This window comes from Zingiber officinale, chromosome 6A (assembly GCF_018446385.1).
Source record: "Zingiber officinale cultivar Zhangliang chromosome 6A, Zo_v1.1, whole genome shotgun sequence".
Taxonomy (NCBI): domain Eukaryota; kingdom Viridiplantae; phylum Streptophyta; class Magnoliopsida; order Zingiberales; family Zingiberaceae; genus Zingiber; species Zingiber officinale.
The window spans coordinates 77,927,721-77,943,261 of record NC_055997.1 but is presented as its reverse complement, the minus strand read 5'-3'; the positions used below and the strand labels follow the sequence as shown (position 1 = coordinate 77,943,261).

The 15,541-nt window shown below is 37.8% G+C and overlaps 2 protein-coding genes across 7 annotated transcripts; one reads left to right on the top strand and one right to left on the bottom strand.

The window, feature by feature from the left end:
• The first annotated feature begins 1,093 nt into the window (after positions 1 to 1,093).
• On the top strand, positions 1,094 to 8,508 carry LOC121996658 (SWI/SNF complex subunit SWI3C homolog). Of its 6 annotated transcripts, none has more exons than XM_042550698.1 (9): positions 1,094 to 1,247; positions 1,351 to 1,878; positions 1,980 to 2,527; positions 4,367 to 4,727; positions 4,817 to 4,884; positions 5,306 to 5,394; positions 5,733 to 5,740; positions 5,882 to 6,000; positions 7,836 to 8,508. In XM_042550698.1, the coding sequence occupies exons 1-9, from the start codon at positions 1,226 to 1,228 to the stop codon at positions 8,307 to 8,309; spliced, it is 2,217 nt and encodes a 738-aa protein (XP_042406632.1). In that variant the 5' UTR covers positions 1,094 to 1,225; the 3' UTR covers positions 8,310 to 8,508. The 6 variants fall into 6 exon arrangements, with proteins under 6 accessions (XP_042406632.1, XP_042406631.1, XP_042406630.1 ...); XM_042550697.1 differs by having other exon boundaries at positions 5,834 to 6,000; XM_042550696.1 differs by having other exon boundaries at positions 5,822 to 6,000.
• A 496-nt stretch (positions 8,509 to 9,004) lies between these two features.
• Positions 9,005 to 14,658, bottom strand: LOC121996657 (probable methyltransferase PMT24). Its single transcript, XM_042550691.1, has 9 exons — positions 14,352 to 14,658; positions 12,608 to 14,151; positions 12,362 to 12,511; positions 11,259 to 11,529; positions 11,044 to 11,154; positions 10,770 to 10,944; positions 10,404 to 10,676; positions 10,044 to 10,241; positions 9,005 to 9,486 (listed from the first exon to the last, which is right to left on the bottom strand). Exons 2-9 carry the CDS (start codon positions 14,105 to 14,107, stop codon positions 9,258 to 9,260), a joined length of 2,907 nt encoding a protein of 968 aa, XP_042406625.1. The 5' UTR covers positions 14,108 to 14,151; positions 14,352 to 14,658; the 3' UTR covers positions 9,005 to 9,257.
• Between the last annotated feature and the right edge of the window lie 883 nt (positions 14,659 to 15,541).

Sequence of the window (15,541 nt, the reverse complement as noted above, 5' to 3'; positions counted from 1 at the left end):
CTAGCGCTATCTTATAGACAAATAATAATTATCCTGTGCATTTGATTGATTGAACCGCTAGTCCGATATATAGATTGAAATTCTTTTTCGAGCTCTTAAATCTCTTGACTCAATCGACTACATTTGAGTCCACTTAAAGTTGAGTCTGCCATCATATTTTTACAAATCACACAATTCTCATTTCGTCAGCTTATGTTGCTCATGCTTCCTCTTGGCTTATTGTGCCTCATATGTTCATTGCTCATGCCATCTTTTTCATTTTATCATAGTATTCTTTCACAGCTTCTTATCCCTTATATCACTGAATCCTTTAACTTTCTTCCTAGGTCATCCTTATATCTTCTTACAAGGTTTTACCATCTCTAATACTTCTCATCCTTTCCGATCTCTTAAGTGTTCCATACCACCATTCATTATACTCCACCCTCCAATGCTTCTTATCCCTTATATCACTGAACCCTTTGACTTTCTTCCTATGTCATCTACTTGCTTATGTCTTCTTACAAGGTTTTACCATCTCCCATGCTTCTCGTCCTTTCCGATCTCTTAAGTGTTCCATACCACCATTCATTATACTCCACCGAATTTTGAACCATAATACCTATGTATTCTCTTAAGTTCTTACACAGTAAGACATACATTAACTATATGAATAAAATCCAATTTAAATTTATCAGACCACCTATCAAAACAGTCCTACTTAATCACTTATAATTCTAACATAATGGTGCCCATTAATAAACTTTAAAAATTATATTCATTAATAAAATTTTTATTAAACTTATAAATATAAATAAATAAATAATCATTTCAAATAAATAAATAAGTTCACCATATCAAACTCACCCATCAACTAAATAAATTTAAAAGTTTAAAATTTTTAAACAATTAATTAAAGAGATCGATAACTTCTAAGTAAATCAAACTTAACTTAACTTATGCTGCTGAAAAAAAATAAATTAAGATTGAATAACAATTCTAATGACTTTTTATTGAAAATTAAACTGGATTAGCTTATCAAACCAGGACAACAATAAAATTTGGCTCGTCTCGGTTTACTTTCGACACGAGAGACAAAGGTATCCCTTGGCCTCCTCGCAGGTGTAAAGCATCCGGTGACTGCCGGTACGCTTACCCCTTGACGTGTGACGCCCAGCCTCGCTGTCCCCACTCGTGCGCCATTCTCTTGCCCTCTTCCTGCTCCAAACCCTCGCCAGCTCCGCCCATGTCGCCCGCTTCTCCTTCAGGTAAACCCTCTCGTCTCTCTGCATCTCTCGCGAGGATTTCCTCTTCTTTGATTTCCTCGGTTTTCTCTCCTTTTATACCTCGATCGCCTCCAATCCCCCGCAGATTCCCGGCTCAAATGGCGGAAGAGGAAGCGGGATGCCAATCCTAGGCGCCAGAAGCCACCTGAAGCCGAGGAAGATGAGGAAGAGAACGATGAGGATGCCTCCGTCCCCGTCAGGGCAGATGCGGAGGAGGACGGCCGTAGCTCTCCTCCCATCCCCGCTGCAGCTGACCCCGTTCTCGACCTCAGAGTGTCTGAAGTCCTCTCCGACGGTGGCCAACGGATCGCTGATTTTCCCACCGCTTTTCGCCGCACTGTCAATCGCCCTCACCCTTCTGTCCTCGCTCTTGTGGCCGCCGAGCGCTCCAACTCTGCCGCCCGTTCATGGTCTCCTCCATTATTGGAGAACATTTCTCACGGGCAGATGCAGGCCCTCTCGGCAGTGCTCCCCGATAATCCTTCATTGCAGCAGCCAGCGGACCTGGATAAGCCCTCCACTTATGTATGCACACCACCGCCACTCATGGAAGGGAAGGGCATGGTAAAGCTGTTTGACAAGGAGCAGCTTCTCATTGTTCCAATGCACTCTGGTGTGTAGTGTAGAAACTGTACCTTTGTTTTGGGTTTACTCTTTGTTGCTTTGAGTTTGCACTGAGAATTGTGTGTGTGTGTTTTTTTTTGAGGTGTTCAGATTGGTTTTCACGAAACACTGTCCACCGGCTGGAGAGACAAGTGGTGCCACACTTCTTCTCTGGAAAATCCAGCGATCACACCCAAGAGAAGTACATAGGTCTTCGGAACACTATAATTTCCAAATACTTGGAAAACCCAGGGAAGAGGCTTTCCTTTGCCGATTGCCAAGCATTAGTTCCAAACAACGACCTATATGATCTTAGTCGGATAGTGAGGTTTTTGGATCATTGGGGGATCATTAACTATCTGGCTGCTTCTTCGGTCCACCGTGGCCTTAGGATGGCTGGTTCCCTTCTCAGAGAGGATGTCAACGGCGAGCTTCAACTTCAAACTGCACCTTTGAAGTCCATAGACAGTTTAATTTTGTTTGATAGACCAAAATGCAGCATTAGACTAGAGGATATTGCTTTTTTCTCTCGTTCTGCACAAGATTCAGATGCCTTTATTGGAGATTTGGATAGCAGAATTAGGGAACGTATTGCGGAGCATACCTGCAATTTCTGCTCTTGCCCTCTGACCAAATTACACTATCAATCACAGAAGGAGGTGTGTATTCTTTATCCGAGAGTTGAATTTCATCTCATCTTGAGCATATGACATCTACTAAAATGGATTCTGATAAAGTTGCTCACATTGTCTTACCAATCATCATGATATTGCATCAGGATAATCAATCATTATCGTTAACTCTTCCTAGTATACAAATAAATTAGAATTGAGTGCTTGGAGAAAATGAATTTCATTTATTCATGTCTTTTGACTGTTCTTATTTATTTTCAAGGAAGTTTTATAATTCTAGAATTTGTTACTAGTGGTTGTGTATCCTCCTATGCTTCTGAGCTTGATCCCCTACTATATTATCATCTAAAAAATCTATTTCGAGCTACTTATGAAAAAAAAAATTCTCATTGGCCTTCTTGTTTCCAATTCCCAATTATTCCTAATTTTGTATTTCACCTAAGTGCAACACTTAGCTTTATAATTTCATTCATTCTTTTACATATTCAAGAGAGAGTACTTCTATAGACCAAAGAACATTTTCACACGTCTTGTATGCCCACCTCATGTTTGAATATTAGGCAATCTTTATTTCATGAACTAAGCCCACTTACAACTATCTAATTGAAAAAGCAGAAAGTATCATCTCTGACAAGTCTTGTATTTTTAGGATGAAACCAACTCCCCTGCTTTCTGTTTATATATAGAGAAAAATTCTTGATGTGGTATTTGTTAATTAGTCCTTGCTCACCCTTATGCCTTTTTCTTATTAGATAATCAATTCCATTACTAAGATATGTTACAAATGAAATGCATATTAAAGTTTCCTAGCCTTCATTTTAATATAATATTCTTCATCAAGTATCCATTCTTTAGTAACCAGTGTTCTATCTTGTCCAAAGCTCTAGATTTCCAACTTTTATGTTAATTTAGTTAGGCTGATTTTCTGATAGCTGGTAACTTCAGTTTTTAAATTTTCATCATAAAATCACCACTGTTATAAGTATCATTTACAATAAGAGAAATAAGCTAGGGCAAAGCTCAAAATGGCACTCCTTATTGTAATTTTTGTCAAAGGGGCACCCCAATTTTAAAAATTTCAAAACAACATTCCATCCTATTTTTCATCTAAAAATACCCTTGTTCCAACACTTTGTTGTTATTCAAAATTATTACAACGTATAACAATTTTGTTCAAAACTACAATATGTAGCAGTTTTATTCAAAACTACAATATGTAGTTTTGGCCAAAGCAACACATTCTAGCAATTTTTGCCAAAGTTACTACAAGTTGTAGCAATTTTAAACGAATCTGCTACAATATTATTGAGCGATTTTGACAAAGTTGGAGCGATTTTGACCAAGTTGGAGCGATTTTGACCAAGTTGAAGCAATTTTGATATAACAATGCTCTGTGTGTGGTAATTTTGATCAAGTAGGATCAATTTTTCTTTATGTTGTAGCAGTTTTGGCCAAAGCTGCTATATTTGTGCTATAAAAATATGATTTTCAATAATAAATGGGATGAGGCACTGTTTTGAAATTTTTTAAAACTAGTGTGTCCTTTTGACGATAACAAATTAAGGACCGCCCTTTTAATTTTTGCCCAATAAGTTACTATTCATTTTGAAGAAGACTTTAATTCGGTGCCAGTATAGTAATAGGCATGAAGGTAACAATTTATTGTTTACTACAAGTGAAACTAGTTCCAACTGGTGTGATGAAATTTCTTCTCACTATTAATTTTAGATCCGTAGAAATTAATTGGTATTGTTCTGGTCAAACTATATTCTAGTAGCATTGAACCTGCTCTTGCACGGATATATTTATACAATTTTGTTTCTTTGTGACATTAATCTGATTTGGTGAGCGTGCTTATTTGAATAGATTGATATAATGCTGTGCTCCAACTGTTTCCATGATGCAAAATTTGTTACCGGGCACTCAAGTTTGGATTTTGTAAGAATGGATTCTGTAAAAGATGATTCAGATCTTGAAGGGGATAACTGGACAGACCAGGAAACTTTGCTGTTACTTGAGGCCATGGAGAAATATAATGACAACTGGATTGAAATTGCAGAATACGTTGGTACCAAGTCCAAGGCACAATGTATTTTGCATTTTCTTCGTCTTCCAATGGAAAATGGCCTAGTGGAAAGTATTGAACTTCAACATATTCCAACATCTGATTTTGTTGATAGACAAGATTATTTTATTTCATCTTCAAATTCTAATGGTAAAATTTCAGGTAACCAGCAAAAATTATACATATTTAAAGCCTTTTAATTTTAATTTAACTTTGGTTAATATTTTGCTAACTATGTTTGTTACAATTAGGCAATCAAGATTTCAGCAGTGCCAAACCACTTCCATTTATTAATTCCTCTAATCCAGTCATGTCTCTGGTGAGTAGTTTCTATGTATCATTGTGCTTTCCTTTCGATGCAAAAATAAATGAACATAATTCATCATTGTAACACTCAAACGATGGCTAAATTCATGAATAAGCTCACCAAGCAGTGATAAAAGTTGATCTGTAAGCTCATGAGTAGACCCAGATATAGGCTAAAAATAGTGAAAATTTATAGATTCTAATTATCCTCACCTATGCACAAAATTTTAAGCACCCTAACCTGTGTTTTACATTTGGACATAGATCATATTGGACAAAAGTCAGATTAATCTGTTCAAAATGTATTTAGCAATTGACCAAATCTTTGCTCTGAAAATTTGTTAATTTTTTTATATATGATTTTTGGTTGTTTGACAAAAGTTTCAAGTGTTTGTAATATTATTAGAAAATCTGCTTTGTCTGAATATCTGTAGGTAGCCTTCCTGACCTCTGCAATTGGACCAAGGGTTGCTGCAGCCTGTGCAAGTGCAGCATTATCTGTCTTGACTAGAGAAGACTCAAGGTTAGTCCTTCAAGTTTCACTTGTTAAAGAAATTCTTGGTGAAATTTTCTCATGCAGCATCTAGTATTGCGTTCATTTTTCATTTTAATTTTTTTTATCTTTCATTTTTAATTGTATAGTAAGCTAGACATAGCATATATCTTTAGGCATACCATGTCTTCCAGCCGGATACACAACATAGTCTATCATTCTATTTTTGCAGATAACTTATATCCACGGTGAGACCGAATTAGACTTGTTACAGATAATGATATTTGACATTTTTTTCATCTTTAAAGCAATGGATCTGATAATTTACATGCTGATGTTGATACTCATGCACCACATGCAAGCTTCAGTCAGAAAGGTAGGTTGCTGATAATTTTCTGGTTTTACTTGTGATATTAACTAATTGTCAATTGCCATGCTCAATTTAATTTACTGGTAGATGGAACTGTAGAAGGACGATTGCAACATCCTAAAAATGCTTCTACTTCGCTTGCTTCAGAACTCGTTGAACAAGCTACAATGGCCGGCCTATCTGCAGCTGCAGTGAAAGCAAAATTATTTGCAGATCAAGAGGAACGTGAAATTCAGAGGCTGGTTGCTACTATTATAAATCATCAGGTTAGATTAGCTCTTAGGAGATTTTGATGATATAATAATTTGATAGTTACATTTAGGTCCTTAAGCTGTACTTCATTTTATGGTATTCTTTGACCTTTCATTCTCAAACTTGTGTGATGGTTGATTGGTTTCGGAGTGGCCATCCAAGTGTGTTATGACGTGGGTACTATTGGTAGGTGCTTCATTCAGGGTTACAAAACTTCGGTTGGAGAGAACCTATTTTATTGTTGAAACAGAACGTGAAACCATGGCACTTATTATACCGAACCAATGGAACTGCATTGTTACAATTAAATGACTATTTATATTGTAAGGTACTCACACATTGAGGTTGATTGCCTTTGTTTGAGATGTTCAAGAAAATCAGCACATCATATATTTATTTTGAATATGTGGCAAGCTGAGCATGCTGAACTTTCATGCTCTAGAGTAGTGCTAAGTTATGGGTTTTTTTCCCACATAGCTAAGTTAAGGTTGAGGTATAAATACGCAATTGCTGCTTAAATAACAAATTGCTTGGGGCTCAGCTAAAAGGAAAAGGCTATTTGAATTCAGCCCGATATGTTGGTGTCAAACCTGAACTTTTCTAGGCTTGTTTTTTAAATCCTAGATTCCTAGTAAGCCAGAGATTTAGAAAAGAAACACATTCAGAACTGAAAACAGAACAGCCTCATGAAACACAGACTTGAACTATGATTTTGATAGGCTATTATGATTGCTGGTTGTTTGATCAATTGATTTCACCTTAAATAGCCATATACAGCCTTTGACCCTTGAGTCCTGGAAATTACCTAAACATACCTTCTAGCTCAGTAAAAGTTAAGCATCAAGCTCAACTTTGTATTTTTATTTGGATTAAGTTTGGTCATTTGAGCTCTCAAGCTTGATAAGGTTTCTCATCCAAACTTGAGTCAACAATCTATACTTGGATGGTTGCAAAGTTGCCATTTTTTCTGCTACAATGCTTTTTTTGGCTTTTGTTGCCAATGACCTTAATTTTTCATTCATGTCCACTGCTGAGATATGGTGTTACAGAAATATACAATTAAGGGTATAACTTAAGGGTATAAGCCTATGACAAATATTTCTAACAAAAGGATGTGCATGAGATAACAAACATATTTGGTGTTGCCATTTAAACTGTCCAAGTAAAACTAGTTTACTCCAGGTGGATATGCTCTAATTGATGATTCTCTTAACTCATATATTTGTTGGTAGGGTGGCAACAGGTAGATACTGTGAATTTTTTAACTTCTAGTATCTATACTTGGTATATCCAAACAGATACTTGGCTGATAGTCCTTATGGATAGTTTCTATTCTACCCTCACCAATCCCATCATTGCCTGGAGGTACCTGGTCAAACCTGAAACTACCTCATTTTAGCATATCTTGATACTTCCATGGCTCCAATAACATAAATAATGTCAAAATGAACTTCTGAAATTAACTAATTTAATTCTCCATAAAAATGTCTAAAATACCAAATCCACTCTGCACCAATATCTACTCTGCACCCATGACGGGTATCTACCATTCTGTTTAAGGTATACTCAAACCTGACTAAACGGTTTGATATTTACAAATACCCAAATAAACCCACCCAATTGCCAATGCTATTGGACTACTCTTGGAGAATTGCTACTTTTTTTTATCTTTAATTCGATTGAGATATAGTAGGTCGTCAACCATCAGTAGCTGCATTTCACTAATGATGACTCATGATTGTTGCCATTGCCTACAATCTTACCTATCTGTCTTCCTCTAAACATAATGCATAATGGCACATTAATCCAATGCCTACTTCAGTCTCGTGCTAAAAATTGTTGTATGCAGCTGAAGAGATTGGAGTTGAAGCTAAAGCAGTTTGCAGAGCTAGAAACCTTACTGCTGAAGGAATGTGAACAGTCTGAGAGGGTGCGACAGCGGCTTTCGACTGAGCGGATTCGAATGATGTCCACCCGCTTTGGAGCCTCATCGAACAATGTACCATCAGCTGGGGGAGCAGCATCAGCAGCCCCTGTAGCAGCTCCTGCAGCCATGGGCACTAATCCAGCAACTGGGCAGCCACCCATGGTGCCGGCAGGTGCACAGGCTTCCTTTGGCAACAGTCTTAATGCTGGCCATCGGCAGATGCAGTTGATGCAACGGCAGCAAATGTTTGGGTTTGGACCCAGGTTGCCACTCTCTGCTATCCACCCAGCTCCTGTCTCTCAGAATCCTGGGTTCAACTCCGCAATACCAAACAATTCCACACCTAACCATCATCCACTGTCAAGATCATCGTCGTCAGGCAATACTCGAATATAGTTTCAGAATTAGTGCTTAGTTTATGAATATTGTGGTTTAGTTGTCAGAGAAATCCCTATTAAATACCTGGGTTCAACTCCATGATACCAAACAATTCCGCCTCTAACCATCACCAATTGTTAAGATCTTCATCGTCAGGCAACAATTGAATATAGTTTCAGAATTAGTGCTATCTGATGATATGGTGTATCATTGCCGAGCTTGGTTTTATGAATATTGTGGTGTGGTTGTTAGAGAAGTCTCTATCAATTGCCTGGTTTTGACTCCGAGGTACCAAATAATTCTGCGCTAACCATCGTCCAATGTTAAGATGGTTATCGTCAGGCAACACTTGAATATGGAAGCACGCTTACCATCTCCTCGGTGTGGCTGATGTTGTTGATAGAGAAGCAGAGGCAGCAATGGGAGAGGGATTGCTTGCTGGTGGATGCGATCGGAAGGCTGAGGCAGCAATGGGGAGAGGAGCGGCAGGCAATCGCTTGGGCTTGAAGGAGGGGGCGGTGAGATCAGACCTCCGTTTTCGACGGCGGAGAAGACAGCAGGAGGGCGCCAGAACTGGCTGCATCATTCGCTGAGCTTTGCTCATGCTTCGGCAAGTGTAACATGGAAAGGGAAGGTGACATCAAACACATTCACCAGGTGTGACAGGACCATAATCTCATTTTTTTAAAAAAATAAAAAGGACAACAATTTTAAATAAAATCTGAAATTGCCATATCATGTGTCTTGATAAAAAAAAAACAAAAAGTCTATTTTCTTTGGAAAAAAATAACATGAATAAGAAGAAAAAAAGTGGGGAAAATAAGCTGTCCAAGGAATGGAAATTCTATAGAGGGGAGCTCCTTGTCAGCGTTTCGAACCGACTGAGATCTGATCTCGACCGCTAATGACTAAAGAATAAAGAATGAATAGGTTTGGCATCTCTATCTATCTGATTCTTCATCTGCTCTAAGCCAGCGATGGCGAACTGATCTCAACTTCTTTTGGCCTCCACATTGTCTTCTGGACGCACAAGAAACCCTCATTGTCCTTCAAAGAAGTCACTTTGACTTCATAGTTGAGTGATTTGGCTATGTCCTCAACCTCACCAATTACCTCTGCACTGTCTCTTACAATGAGCTTGCCTTGTGGCCTCAGAATGCGATCCACTTCAGATATAACCGGCAACAATTTGCACCTGCACACCGGAACCAGAGGAGATGAAGCTGAGTTTTCTCAATTTCCAGATAATTTAAAGCTTTTGGATAACCATTCCATATGCAGTTGAGAAACTGAAACCATTATGTTCATACTTCTAACCAGTAAAAGCCTAAGACAAATCAACTTAAGCATCCAATTCAAGCAATACAGTTTAAAGCTTGATTATAACCAAGTGCCTTTTTTCTCCATCTTCAATGAATGAAAATATGAATGGTCATAATGTCACCAATCTTGCCTGGTCATTATTATCTCTGGCTATGGCTTCAAATTGGTTAGAGACCCTTCTTGTTATGATCAAGTTACAAGATTATAGACGATTCCATTTTACCACTCTCACCTCGCAACTTTTTTGTTTTGTCGCTTTGCTATAGTTGGCTTTCGCCATGGCTATTTTGCTCCTTGTTTTGAGAACACCTCTTTTGGATAAACTATGATATGTTAATTTACACACACACAAATAAAAAAAAGTATGTATTCTTCACGCTAAAAAGAACTTCACAGAAAAGTCTAGCAGTTAAAGAACTAATTGCTTACCTCTGCTTCAGTCTGGAGAATAGATGATCTGCATGGAGCAGATCATATGATCTCGGGTAGGTGCTGAACGATTCACACCAGTCATGGTATATTCCAAAGAGCCCACGCTCGTATATAATCGGAAGAGTATCCAGGGAATTGATAGAGACAACATTCATGACCCAGGCATTCACCTCCCCTTGCAGAGCTGCAGCAAACCTGACACAAGATGTTTCTATGGAATGAGTTTATCAATTCAGCCTTCTCTGCAGTATCTCAAAGAAATCTAAATAAATGTCTCACAGAAATCAAAAGTATATTGTTCTTGACAGCATGATTGGAATGGATAGAAGTAAACGAAAATGCATGTTTCTCACGTACCCTCCATATATGGCTCTCATGTCCATGACATTCCTCACAATAGACCAGTCAATTCCCATTCCCTTCATATAAGCGTTGTTTACGACATATTTCCAATGCTCAAAATCTGTCATAAAGTCCTTGGGCGCAGGTTTCCCATAAACTCCGACCTGTGAGTCATTCAACCAGTAAGGTGCCTTCTCCAGTCTCTGTGGCCATGGCTGTGGCCACTGCGATCCTCTAAGAGCACGATCTACAGGCAGCTTGTGCATGCATGCTTGCAGAGGAATGTTCCTAGATAAATGAAGTTGTTTAGTTTGGTTTTAGGCATGAACTTGATGTATTATGCATCAAAGAGAAGAATAATCGACTAAAACAGAAGATTACCAGGCTGCATTGGGGTCGTCAGAATCTTCACAGAGGGGAGGATTGCTTTCGGGTCTTTTCTCATAGCATTCGTTGTTCAGAGGTTTCTTATATATTACCATGCCGACTCGGTTGATTTTATCCTTTGTCTTGTTCAACATATCCCAGCACATGGACTTTGTCAATTCTGAGATGGCTGGCAACAATTTCACACAAACCACTTAAAATATCCTTTTAGTCAAGATTAAAGAATATATAAGGAATAAGTGTCTAAAAGTGGTGAATGAAAATTTACCCTCCCAGATCTCAACATCCCCTTGAAGTTTTTGATAAACAGGTGTAGCTGACCAAACAAAGTAGCCACCTGGCCGCAATAAACGGTTCAACTCTAATAGTAACTTGCCACCTGCAATATTTTTGGCCAGATGAGCTGAAAGTTAGCTCCTCCATAGTAACAGAAAGTATATATTGAAGAAAAACTTAAAGAACTGATATTTGGATCTAAGTTACCTTCTATGTGCCAAGGAACCCTACAACGAGCGCAATGGATAACATCAAAGACCATTCCGGGGAAAGATAGTCTTTTAGTGCCCATGACCGCTGACATAGCTGGGATTCCTCTTTCAAGAGCAAACTGCACCTGAGCTTCATGCTCATCTTTAGGAGCAAATGACATTGTAAGTACATCTCTGTCAAATAAAAAACCTCCGAAGCTAGCCACTCCGCAGCCAACATCCAGTACAACTCGGCTATTCTTTCCCCAAGCTATACCAGGTACAGACTATACGAGACAAGAATGGATAAGCATAGGCATGCTAACAACATCCAAATAAGATGCAAAATGGTACCAATTTCAATGGAAAGATAATTTCTACAAGATTGCATTTTCATGCGCACAGTGAAATCGGGTTTGTTCTCTTTAGCCTTTAGATTGATGAGAATATTAAGGAATAAATTTAGATGAGGAATTGGACAGGAGTTAGTAGAAAATAAGAATATGTTAATTAATGAGAACACAGAAGTGGGTAGTATCTTGTTGCAGTGGTGATATTCTGCAAGCCAGTAAACATCAAATTCTAGTTGCTTTTCTATATAAGAAAAGCTTATACCTTGCAATAATCAACATAAGCAAAGGTGAAGTTAACAAGGATATCACCTCTCATGAAGAAATTATTTTCGTCACTGTTTAAAATTCTATGCAACTGGAAACAACCACTTGCAAAAAGTAGGATAAGACTGCGTATAATGGATCTTTCCACGGCACCCCGTATAGCTGGAGCTTCGTGCACTGGTCTATCCTTTTTTTAAAAAAAATCTATGCAAAGCCTAGAAGGAACATGAAAATATTCCTTTGAAAAGGGCATAGTGTAGTCATTCATAATCATCATTTATAAGCTGATGCAAGGCCTTTGGATTCTGATAAAAACATTTGTATTTATGAGAGGGTATGTAACTAAAAGTAAAAGATAGTGATAACAAATATTGCATTAAATAACAGTTTTGTAAATAAATATTATGACATTCATTTGCATATTTTACACCTAAAAAGGGTATTCAGATTGAGATATACATGTGAATATCGAAATACTGTGGCTAAGTTAGGTTTATAATACCTCCTGAATGAAATCAATATAGTGTAATGCTCCGTGCTTGAACTGTGTTCCTCCACCAGGAAAAGTAAGAAATTCTCCTGAGACTTTCACCCAATTTTGATGGCCCTTTATTGTTGCTAGTGAGGTATGAGGAACATTGTAGTACCATATCTGCAGTAAATACTAAAACTGTGAAGAGCTTGTTGATGGGCTAAATGGTGATGCAAACCTGCTAAAGTTACCTAGATATGCCAGCAAGACAAATACCTTGTTCCTGCTATGTGGCCATCGAATTGATTGTGTATATCCTTCAGGAAGAGGAACCAGACATGTGGGAGGATCATCAGGGCAATGCCTTTCTCGATGCTCATAGTGTTTAGTAGTTATAAGCCTCTTAATGACTTCCTCATTGTCAAGGCAAGGAATATAGTCAGTTCCTGCAGTGACATTGCAGAGTTTCCAACTGTACATGTTTTTGTGTTCTTTCAATCCTGCTTGCAATTGCTCCTCAGTCTTTGACTCTGCCACTTGTGTAGACCATGCTCCATTCTGGCTATTGCTCTCATTTAGTAGCTCTGACTGAGCTCCATTAGACAACAACATCTCATCATAAAGGTGATCTTTGTTTTGCTGTACTGAGGTGGTCCCATTAGGCTTTTGTTTGCCCTTTTCAGTTACTTGTATTTGGTCCTTTCCATCGAAGAACATTTCACCATTCTGCTCGATGCTCTTATTTTGCGCATTATCTGTTTTGTCATTAAAATACTGCCCTGCTTGCTCATCTCCTTTGCTTTCATCTGAAATTTGCTCTGAATTAGTACCTCTCCCATTTCCTGACACTTCATTAAGCTTTTGGTCTATTTTCGTTTCCTCATTACTCTCTCTAGATCCTTGATAATTCTCTTCTGACCTTTTCTCTTGGTCTCTCTCTTGACCACTCTCTTGTGTTTCGATAGGTTCATTGATCATTTCCCCATCATTTGTTTCCCCATCTCCATTGTTTTCATCATCTGAACTATTCTCTGAGCTTTTATCTTGGTTTGTAGAATGCAGTGCTGCAGTCTTTTCCTGATCACTGATTGTGGTTTCTTGAGAACTCTGTTCCTTGCTCTTCTCTTGCCCATTCTCCTGACTATTTACTTTTATTTCTGCGTTATCTTTGGCCATTTCTCCACCCTCCATTTTTCCATTTTCATCACTGAATGTCAATTGGGCAGATTTACTCCCTAGATCACTACCTGTAATTTCTTGTGCAGCCTCTACTGTGTTCATGTCTCCACCATTAGTCCCTTGGCTGCCTTCTTTGATGGTTTCTTCACCCTCTGCATTCCCAATCTCATCATTATATGAAGTCTGATTTGGATTTTCATCCTTCTTCCCCTCATCATCCTTGCCAAGATCATCATTCTGAACTTTTCCTGTTGAGTTTTCATCAGTTTTGTCAATCATGCTCTGCTCTTCTGATGACTCAGATTTCAATTCAGTTGTCGCATCCTCCGTGTTCCCGTCGGCATCTCTTCTCCCTCCTTCATCAGGAACATCTCCTGAGCTGTCTTCGTACGTCTTGGTATCGCTCTCGGGTACCTGTTGCTTCATCTCCGATTTGTTTCCCAAGGACTCGTCAACAGGAACTATAGTAGTTGAAGTCATCATCCAAACACCAATCAAGCAAAGAGCAATGAACAAGACGGGGGTCATCATTGACCAATGCGACGATGATGACGATGACCTCCTAGAATCCATTAAGGAGCTCTTCCCAAATGCCATTGTTGCTCACGCACAAATATTGCTCAAGCAACGTATCTAAGGAACTAAAGGGGCAAAATTTGTTATTAGAAAGCAATGAACTTAGCAAGGAAGATCATATTGGTCCCAGATTTTGAAAGTTGCAAAATGAGCGAAAAAAAACAAAAAAGAAATTCAGTCTCTTTGTGCATTTGGAATATAGCATAAATAGCAGAAAAGAGAGGGGAAATTACTCTTTGAGCAGAAAATTAAAGCAAGATCGTACCTTTCCGGCTCAAGAGCAGGCCATTGCGTATTAAGTTATAGGAAGGAGGGAGAAGATGCAAGAAGGTGAGGATTTAACTCGAGGAAAGACGATATACAGAATAAGGGGAAGGGGAGAGGAACTAGGTTACCAAAAATCACTCCTTTCTCTCCTGGCCTGTCGAAGTCGATGTCTTGATCGCGGGGAAGCGGAAGAGGGAGGAGGGCGAGAGGAACGAGAAGGAAGTGCAGCCACCGGAAGTCCGGATTCGAAGGCGAGTGGCGAAGCCTCGTCTCATCGCTCGACCTCACGCGCTCCATTCGCGGCCTCGTCGCTTCATCGACAACACAAACAAAATCGATTCAAAATTTTATTTTTTTTAATATAAAATATTATTCAAATATCATTTATATTTCCAAAATAAAACATTTGTTTTTATCACGACTAGTAGAGTGAGTTTTTGGTTAAAAATCACGAATATATTAAAAAAAATCATTTTTTTAACCAACAGTATGAATTTGCTATTAAAATGGAATATTTTTATTTTTATTTTTAAGTGGTTTGTGAATTGATTAATTTTGGAAGGATAGATTAGGTCTCGGATGAACTGATTTCATCCTATAAAAATTTATTATTTATCATCATTATAAATTAGAAAGCATTTATAAAAGTCCATCCAAATATTTAACATCATTTCTTACTAGAGAGAAAATTACCTGACATACTTCGCAGTTAAGAGCATTCATAATGGTTTAGAATATTTCTTCTAAGTATTTATGATCCTCATAAAATATCTTATCAATCAAATGTTCATGGATCTTACCCATCAAATATCTCATTCTCAAAGATCCTCAACTTCACAATCAAATATCTCACCGATCAAATATTTATAGGTCTCATGACCATTTTATTAACTTACATCTAATTTTACATTTAAATAAAATTAATATATATTTTTAATATATTTCATCTATCATTTATCCATAAATATTTTTACTTAATATTTATCTACATATTTAAACAATTATTCAATATAATTATTTTAATATTAATATTTTATTTAAACCTAAACAATACAACATCTGACGTACATATTTTTAAAGAAATTACAACATATGAGTTCAAATATTTCATAAATTCAAAATTAAATAACTAAATATTTCATAAATGATATATTAGTTATTTACTCATCATGATGGCATGTTTCCTAG